Source organism: Vigna umbellata, chromosome 5 (genome assembly GCF_029865625.1).
Source record: "Vigna umbellata cultivar VRB3 chromosome 5, Vumbellata_1.0, whole genome shotgun sequence".
In the NCBI taxonomy this organism is placed as follows: Eukaryota; Viridiplantae; Streptophyta; class Magnoliopsida; order Fabales; family Fabaceae; genus Vigna; species Vigna umbellata.
Genome location: NC_142169.1, coordinates 25,342,240 through 25,351,719, shown reverse-complemented (window position 1 = coordinate 25,351,719; position 9,480 = coordinate 25,342,240). Strand labels below are relative to the sequence as shown.

The 9,480-nt window shown below is 35.0% G+C and overlaps 1 protein-coding gene across 1 annotated transcript; it reads right to left on the bottom strand.

Annotated features, from left to right (window-relative positions):
• Window positions 1-3,665: 3,665 nt before the first annotated feature.
• LOC124830212 (phospholipase A1-Igamma1, chloroplastic-like) lies at window positions 3,666-6,952 on the bottom strand. The gene is made up of 2 exons (XM_047303875.2): window positions 5,596-6,952; window positions 3,666-4,070 (listed from the first exon to the last, which is right to left on the bottom strand). The coding sequence occupies exons 1-2, from the start codon at window positions 6,846-6,848 to the stop codon at window positions 3,809-3,811; spliced, it is 1,515 nt and encodes a 504-aa protein (XP_047159831.1). The 5' UTR covers window positions 6,849-6,952; the 3' UTR covers window positions 3,666-3,808.
• Between the last annotated feature and the right edge of the window lie 2,528 nt (window positions 6,953-9,480).

Sequence of the window (9,480 nt, the reverse complement as noted above, 5' to 3'; positions counted from 1 at the left end):
TTTTGTCAATGACCAGGAACTGTTTTGGATGTATTACAATTTCCTTCTTGGACGGACGTCTTATATACAACGATACAGGACGACCAGACCGAACGCTCTACAGCACGGAGGTTGTTGGAAGAGCGATGGACGAGGGTGGACGACCAGACCGAACGGTCTTGAACACGGACGTAGTTGGACGAACGCTACACACGGGAGGACGACCACACCGAACGCTCTTCAGCACGGACGTAGTTGGACGAGCGCTAGACAAGGGAGGACGACCACACCGAACGGTCTTCAGCACGCACCTAGTTGGACGAGCGCTAGACAAGGGAGGACGACCACACCGAAAGGTCTTGAGCACGGACGTAGGTGGACGAGCGGTACACGAGGGAGGACGACTACACCGAACGCTAGGGAACAGGGACCTAGTTTGATGAGCGCTACACACGGTAGAAAAAACGCTCAGTGGACGCGCGTCCAGCGAAGACGCGCAGTGGACGCTCGTCCAGCGAGGACCCGCAGTCCACGCTCGTCCAGCGAGCTAAGAGGGCGCTCGTAATTTAGCTATCAAATGAAACTGCTTATTCAATAGTATCTCAGCAATGTAACAATCAAATTGTGATCTGATCAGGATAACAATGCTGTAATTTAGCATTTCAACAATGAAACTGCTTATTCTATAAATATGATTTACCATTATAACAATTGTGTAATTTAGCAGTAATTTTGTACACAGTATATGGACTGAATTTATAACAACTCTTCCATTTCATTCATTTCATTAATTTCATTACAACAGACCAAACCTACAACAAAGTTAAAAGGAATCATCCTTTCGTCATCAACATTGAAACTAAAACTATCTGTATTACACATAAAACAGACACCAGCAACATCACCACCTTCATCAACTTTTCAACAATGAAAACTGATTTTTGTAAATTCAGTATCATTTTCCTAGTACTATCCATGTCTTCACTCTTCACTACTGTTTCTTTCTTTCCTTCACTGTTGAACAAACTTCCCCTTTCGTCACCACCAATATCATTGCACCATTCGAAGAAGTTGCAACCACTTTCTTCACCACCATTCTGTAAAGACAGCATTCAACTTCATTAGGGAGTACCACCTTCTTCTCACAAACAGTACCAGAACTTGATTAGGTTGAGTTGAATCTAACATACCTTATACTTGGAGCATCCCCAAAATTGCTTGCCCCGATTCTTCGTAGTTTTGGCAGTTCTCACCACACAACTTTGACCACAGTAGCAGATCGGTGAAGGCGTACCATTTTCCTTCCGCCTGGCACTGCAACTCGATGAATACCAAGAGTGCTCCTTCGACATTCTCTTCGAACAACTAGTACTACACCCAGCTGCGTCGCAAAACTACAACTTCGACCTCGTACTTCGAATCGAACAAAGAACGCCCACCCTCCCACTTCGAATCGAACAAAGAACGCGCACCCTCCAACTTCGAATCGAACAAAGAACGCGCACCCTCCAACTTCGAATCGAACAAAGAACGCGCACCCTCCCACTTCGAATCCAACAAAGAACGCGCACCCTCCCACTTCCAATCGAACAAAGATACACCTGATTTTTGGATCCAACTTAGGATCCCATTTTTGGCCTCTCACGCGAACCCTAATATTAAAAACCCTCAATTTCTTCCCCCAATCTCATGTGCATTCGTCAATTAAAACCTGTTGGCCTTGAATTTTTTCAAATTTCCTAGTATGCCCTTACCCAAAACTGAATAATCAGACGTGCATACCAATTATTTAATACAAAAACCGTTTTAAATGCCACGTCTGATTAGTTACTGCACTTAACCATGCCACCTAACCAATACCGTAACGGCCGTTTCTCCAAATTAACGGCAGGCCTGTAATTGATTCAATTTTACAAAAACAAGGACTCAATTGAAACGCCGAAAATGACGAGGACCTATTTGAAATTCATGACCAAAATAGGGACCTACGGAGACATTAAACCTATTTTAAATGTAGCAAAAGGAAGAACATTTTAGTTTGTTAATAAAATACTATTTGTAGTGGATAAAATGGTAAATGTGGTCGGCAATGACAATGCCAGATGGCAATAGTGCACACAACACAACTATTTACTTTACTTATTATATGGTAACAACTAAAAGTTAACAACTTTTTGAGAATGAATGCATGTCAAAAGTATATTGATCCATTTTAAATATTTATAAAAATATATTTCAAAAGTACCAATCAAAAACTGTCATAGATTAATTGTTAAAATGTTGTAAGTTGTTGGAAAAAAGTTTTCCCTACTTTACTCTGCTATCTCTGTCTTCACAGTTTGATATTGTTGTGTTCCGTTTGCTTTCAACCATGAAACATTCCTTTGTGATAAGTGTGAGCAAAAAGAAAATTTAACTTATAATAATTTAAATGTATTTTATTTTACTTTGAATATATATTTAAATATATTATTTTAAATTCAAATGTATATTTTTTCATTTTAAATTTAATTCATTTTATTGGATTTTGATCGTATATAAATTGAATAATTTTTTGAATTTTAAAAATTCAAAATCAACATACATTTGGATTGAGTTAAAATGATCTTACTTACTTAATATTGTGATGAAATAATCTTAATTAGAAGTCAAGTTAATTTGAATCAAAAGTCAACTAAAGTTGATTCCAAGTACAAATCAAGACTAATAAGTCTAAATCTAAATTGAGTTGAGTTGAGTTAGCTTAAGTCTAAATTGAGTTAGAGTTAACATAAATCTAAATCCATTCAAGTCAATTCTGACCTAGTTCAAGTAAATTAGCCCAAGTTTGAGGTAAGAGGGTCAAACTCAAGTTGAGGTGAGACAATCCAAGCTCATGGCAAATTGAGTTGACCTTAACCCAAGTCAAGCTGGGACAACTTAGGTCAAGCCAAGTTGGCTTGGACCCAGGTCGAGCTAAGTGACCCAATCTCATATCAAGTCATCTTGACCCAAACTCAAATTGAATCAAGTCAGTTTTGGTTTAAGTCTATTTAAATTTAGGTGGTGGTGAGTTAGTTAGATTAAAGTCAAAGCAAATTGACTTATAATTATGTTATGTTGAGTCGACCTAAACTCAAGCTGAGCTTATCTATCGCAAATCCATGTTAAACCAAATCAATTTAAATCCAATCAAGACAAACAAACTTAGTGAAACTTCGATATGATAAAAACAAACAAATCGAGTCAGAATTCCATTGAAGATAATACTTTTGTTCATGTGAGAGAAAGAAAACAAAAAAAAGATTTGTGATTATTCCTACGTTTCAATCTCTATAATGTTAGATTATGTATATTAGATCAATAATCAAAGAACAATAACTTTTTCTTAAACAAAGCAAATCCCTTCGTAACAAAAAAAATAAAAACGTATAATGATTGATCATTAAAAACAACATAGATTAATATTTTATTCTTAAATTCCATCTTGATTTTATTTTCTAATAAGAATAAAGAGAAAAGAATAAAAATAATACTATATGCTCACATATGACCTCCAGTTACTTTTTCTTAAATTTTAATATTTTAATTTAACTCTTCAACAAATTAAAATATTATTTATAACCTCAAACCTTTTATTATATATTCCAAAACGTAGACAACAATATTTTAAAAAAATTATGGTAGTGTGATATGAAATATAGAGATATTTGGACACTTTTGCAGTATTAATATTGATAAAGAAAAGTTTAATAATTTGACTTTCTTAATCTGTTTGTGACTAGCCATTCTTATGGTAGTGACTACTTAGGAAAGTGGAGAATGGTGATTGTTTGTGTGTGAAGCATAGTCACTTATTGGTTGATTTATCAGAAGAGAAGAGACCGAGTTCCTCGAGATGGGGATCAATATCTTGGTGGTGTGGATCTTGAGACACTTGGCGATCAGTGAACATCCACCGTCCACCTTCAGTCTTCATCATGTTCTTGTTCAGGTCTTGCCTCCAGTTTGGTGGCACTGTATACTCGTCCTTCAAAAAGTCACATGACTTGTTCACCAAAGCAATGTCCCTCTCACTCGTTCTCTTAAATGGATCATACTTCCTATGGTATCTGCCATAATCAAAACTTACACATCAATTTCTCATACTTATATCATCTTATCATTGCTTTTAAACCTAAAATCTACTATGGAAGAAATTCAACACCTTATTTCTTTTCAATATCAACTCTCTTACCTTTTACTTTTATAAATAATATTTCAGACATAAAAAAATAAATTCATTATAATGATTTGTTTTTTTTTTATGAATGATATCAAATATAAGTATCCAATAAGATAACATCTAAATTTAGAATGTGTATTTGTAAAATAAAAGAAGTAAGTTTTAGAAAAGTTTAATAATATTTTTAAGTATATTAATATTATTTTAACATTAGATGCATTTATAATAATAGTTCTAAAGAAATATGATATCACGAGAACGTGATTCTGGTTAACATCATTACTTTACGAAGAATTTAAGACATGCTTAATTGGAGTTATATAAAGATAAAAGTTTATTTAAAAAAAATCCATGCATATGCATTCTTTAAAGTTAAATAAAATTGCTTATAAATGGAAAATAATTACTTATAAATGTGTAAAATTTATATTGATAATATTTTTATTTATAAAAGATTATATATATATATATATATATATGAAAACATGGGCCCCATTTAATTTAATTTGTTTTCTGAACTTGTCAAGAGGAATGGGCCTGCTGGTCCCCTCCCGAACTCCGGATATTTACAACTGTTGCCATATTTATGCTGACTGACTCCAGGACAAAAATAAAACAACATGCGTTTTAAAATATCATTTTCCATAACTATTGATGCAATTATTTGAGATCTCATTTATGATAAGATAGCATGTTGATATAACATAAGATATAAGATTAAAAATCTTAAAAAAATATTATTTGTCAGAAGATATTGTATTAGAGTAAAATTTAAAAGTTAATACAGATGACTTTACATTGTAGTATTTTGTCTCCTTCTTCAACGCATTTTTTACGAATTATTTCTGTAATTTTTTTATATTTCATTGTTTAAAAACTCGTTTGCTACTTTTTGTTTGTGTTATTTTTCGATTTATTAAATTGGACACTTTCCTGTTTCCACTTCTCTGCAAAGGATGACAGTGAATACATCAGGAAAAAGATTAAAAAAAATGTTTTTTTAACAATTTTTATACAACATAATAGTTTTTTATTGATTCGTTTCAAATATACATATCAATAAAATAATGACACATAATTTATTGTAAAAAAATTATTAGAAAAAGTTATTAACATATATGATTGATCCACTTTAAATATAAAATTGGAAAAAAGTTGTTAAGATATCGTCATCCATTTCTGAATCTGAGTTGTATTTTTTAACTGCATGATTTATGCAACCTATGATTTGTGTGTAAAAACTGTTGAAAAAACAACTTTTGCGAAGAGAATTTGGTAAAAGATAAGTTAACACATATTTTTTAAAAAATATTTTATAATATAAGTAATTTTTGGATTGGATTTAAAGTATGGTAGTATGATAATAAAAAAAATATTAAAAAAGAATAAGTGTAAGGAAGTAAAGAACTGACCCATCGAGCAAGTGCAAGTGAGCCTCCAAGTTATGGGCGCAGGCAGCATCCCCATTGGGGTTCAAGAAAGGTGATTGCTTATGATCCAATTCCAACTCCTGCCCAACGTGGAGATAACACCATGGCAACCAATCCACCAGCTTCACCAGCCACGGTGCCAACCCTTCGTTGAACAGAAACCCCGGCGACTGCGGCACAAGGTCGTGCCTGTTATGCACTCTCAACACCTTTATCCCCAGCTCCCCCTCCAACCTCTCCTTGAACTTCGCATTCCCCACCCTCGGCCCCGAAAACGAAAACACCGATACATGCGCTTTTCTCCCACTCTTTCCCACACTCGCCCCACTTTCCACTACATCAAAACCACTCAGTATCGCCATCGCACTCCCCAGACTATGCCCCGTTATCGTAATACTCACCTCTTCATCCGCATAAATCTTCATCAACCGTTTCACCTCCCCGAGAACCTGTTCCCTCGCCGAGTACTTACAATACCCACACTCCTGTTCCTTGTCCGTGTACAGATCCAAGAAACCGGCTTCCACCTTTATACCCTCGTCGGGACTCGGGATGAGGGGAGCGATCGGTCTCAGGAAATTCGTCAGGTCAGCCACCCACTCCACGTTCGTCACCGTCCCTCGCCACGCGATCGTGATGTCCCTCCGCCCCAGACGTTTGCTCGTCGCGTCGTCCGACACCGCTATGAAGCCCGACCAGTTCGCGTGCTGGCTCCACTTCTTGTCGGGCCACCGCGATTTGCGGAAGAATTTTGGGAGGTTGATGTTGGCCGTGGCGTAGAGATAACGTGTGACGTTGTATCCCACGTTGGGCATGTCGAGGCTTTGGAAGAACTCGGGTATGGAGAACCTGCAGCTGCCGCAGTATTTGGAGTAGGGGTCGTAGTCGAAGGCGTCGTAGCAGGCCTGGGCCATCTCCCCGTAGCGGATCAGCTCGGTCCGCATTAACGGGTCCAAGGGATCCAGAAGGCCGGCCCAGTTGTCCTCCCCGTGGATCTTGCGCCACACCTCCGCCACTTCCTTTTGTTTCTTCCCTTCCTCTTGCTTCTCAATGGTCTCCAGAGAAGATGAAAGCGTGGCACTGCATGTTACGTTTGTTGGGTAAGTTTTTAAAGCTTTGGTGTGTTTGGGTTTGAGTTTCATTACGGTGTTTGGTGGTTGGGATAGAAAGCTGCGGGCTTGGCTCTTCAGTGTTTGGGGGAAAGGGACGACCATGGTTGCCATCGATGAAGCCATGCTCAGTATAAACTCAGAAATATCAAAGGATGGTGCTTCCGGATTCAGCTATGAATATATCAATATATATTTACACGATAGTGATATTTCGAACCAAAAAAGACTAATAATATATCTACTTCATCATCACTTAAATATTAACATTTTATTCTCTGTCTTCAGATTTAATTATTATTGAAATGAGCTGTCAAATGAATATTTTTTCAAGTAGAAATATCATCCTCTTTATAATTATTATTGAGACAAGCATAAGCAAATGGTGTCGTTGCGTGTGAACCTCAGACTCTATTTCAGACACATGGCGTGAGTCTATGGCCCATCCATCGTCAATAATTTCATTTGTCAATACAAATACGTGTGTCAGTTTCATTTCATAAACAATAATCAGAGTAACTGTTTCATGCATTTGAAAAATCACTTTAAAAACATTTGTTGTGTTTAAATTCATGAATCTTCTATGCTACTCTAGAGGATAACATTTTTTATTTAGTTTAGATCACATGTTAATTAAAAACATTAGAGATGCTTAGCCTCGAGTACATTGTTGGCTAATTATGTTAGAAATCACGTAAAATTTAATAAAGTATACAATTTGAATACGTATTGTGTATTATCATGTATTCTATTTTTGGTGTGTTTAATATATAAAATATTTATTTAGTGTATGTATATATATACAATTAAGTTCTCCAAAATTTAAAGTTGATTCATTGCAAATTTTTTTTAAGGTTGAACTTGTTCAGGTGAAATTTTTTGAAGTTGTATAATTAACCTTTTATAAGTCGATTTAGGTTGATTTTTATTATGTTACACTTTTCAGGTTGACCTTATTATATTGATTTTTTTTAGATTGACTTTCATCATGTTAAGCTATTTAGGTCAATCTTTTTTGGATCAATCTCTATAATGTTGAGCTTTTCAGGTTGACATTTTTAAAGTCAATTTTCATCATATTGAGTTCTTTAGGTTGATGTCCTCCGGTTGAACTTCAACACCAAATCTTTTCTAAGTAGAGCTTCTTTGGTCGCTCACTTTGGATCAACTAGTTACAATACGACTGGCTAATCACAACATGGTTAGATGAAACAGCATGGCCAACTGATCACAGCATGGTCAAATTAAAAGTATCGACAAATCAATCTCTTAATGTATATTAAGGTACGATTGGGCCATAATTATGTTGATAAAAAGGTAAAGGCCCATTAGTTATATAAAGGTCTCAAGCGTGACTTTAACATATGCATTGATTGTTAACCAAATGGTCATTTATTGATTTTAGCATCGAGTACCTTATGCATGTACATTCGAATGGGCTTTTGATGACGCTAAACGACCCAAAAATCGCTCAATCTACAAAACAACCCGTCTAGCCTACGACAACCACAAGCCCAACCAAGGGCCCTCACCCTAAACAATTTTTATTTATTAGTAGTGCATATTTTGTGTTGTAGCTTTACTCATGCATTTAAGGAAGTAAGGTGTGATACTTGTTTACAGTTATTGATAAAAACAATAAAAATATCTCCCAAAGAAATGCCACCGAATTTTGAATTTCACCCGATAACTTCATGTTCCGTATTTTCATATGGTACCAAGGTTTCAATGTTTTTACATGTGTTTAGAGGGTTGCAAGGGCAACTTCTTGGGTGGTTGCATATTCTTCATCGATATTGATGGTTATCATCTAAAGACATCTTATAGTGATCAATTATTAGTTATAGTAGGTAGAGACTATGATGACCATTGATTGTCCCAATCAATGGATAGCAATTGTGGTCTAAAAGTAATGGTCCAGGAATATTTCCACCCATTTATAAAACACCACCTCAGAGGCTTAAGAGCTACGAAGAACGAAATCCAATGAACATGTGAGTCATTCAAAATTATCAAAGAAAAACATTGTTATGAAGTGTAACATGTGTAATCAATTTAAATTTGAAAAAAATAAATTAAATGCTTAACTCATATAACATGCTTAAATTCATACAACATAACATCACTAAAGTTTTATAACATCATTGTTCTGTAATAACCAATAAACTAAAGTACCAATGTTTTTGTCAACATTATTGATACAAGCCAAAACTATCATATTACTTTAAATTAATATTATAATACTAATAACAATTAATCTTTAGCAAAAACATAACAAAGTAAAAAAACAAAATTGTTACTGCTCATGATACAACAAACAAAAGTAGCATAATTTTTCTAACTTTTATATGTTGTTGTAATTTTCTCTTCAACTTCTAGTTCTTCTTCGTTAAACCAGTACAACTTTCCTCTTTTCAAAACAAACTTCTTCTCCACTTTTTTGTTTGTACAATAGCTTCAATTTTAGAATCTCCTTCATCAACTCATTCAAAGTAATTACAATGTGAATTGATCTGCAAGAAATATTACAAACCATCAATAAATACTTCATCAATATAAGTAAAGCATTTTTTCACTACTGTCCAATTTTTACATCTCAAATATAATCTTCCTTTGTTCTTCAAAGTAGTTTCTTTCAATATCAACAATATTTTCCTATATCCACTAACTTTTGATGCTAATTGTGAAGATGACCCACATCCTTGCAACATTCTCGAACTAATGCTCATCCGTGTAGAACCAAATCCTCTACTCTCAT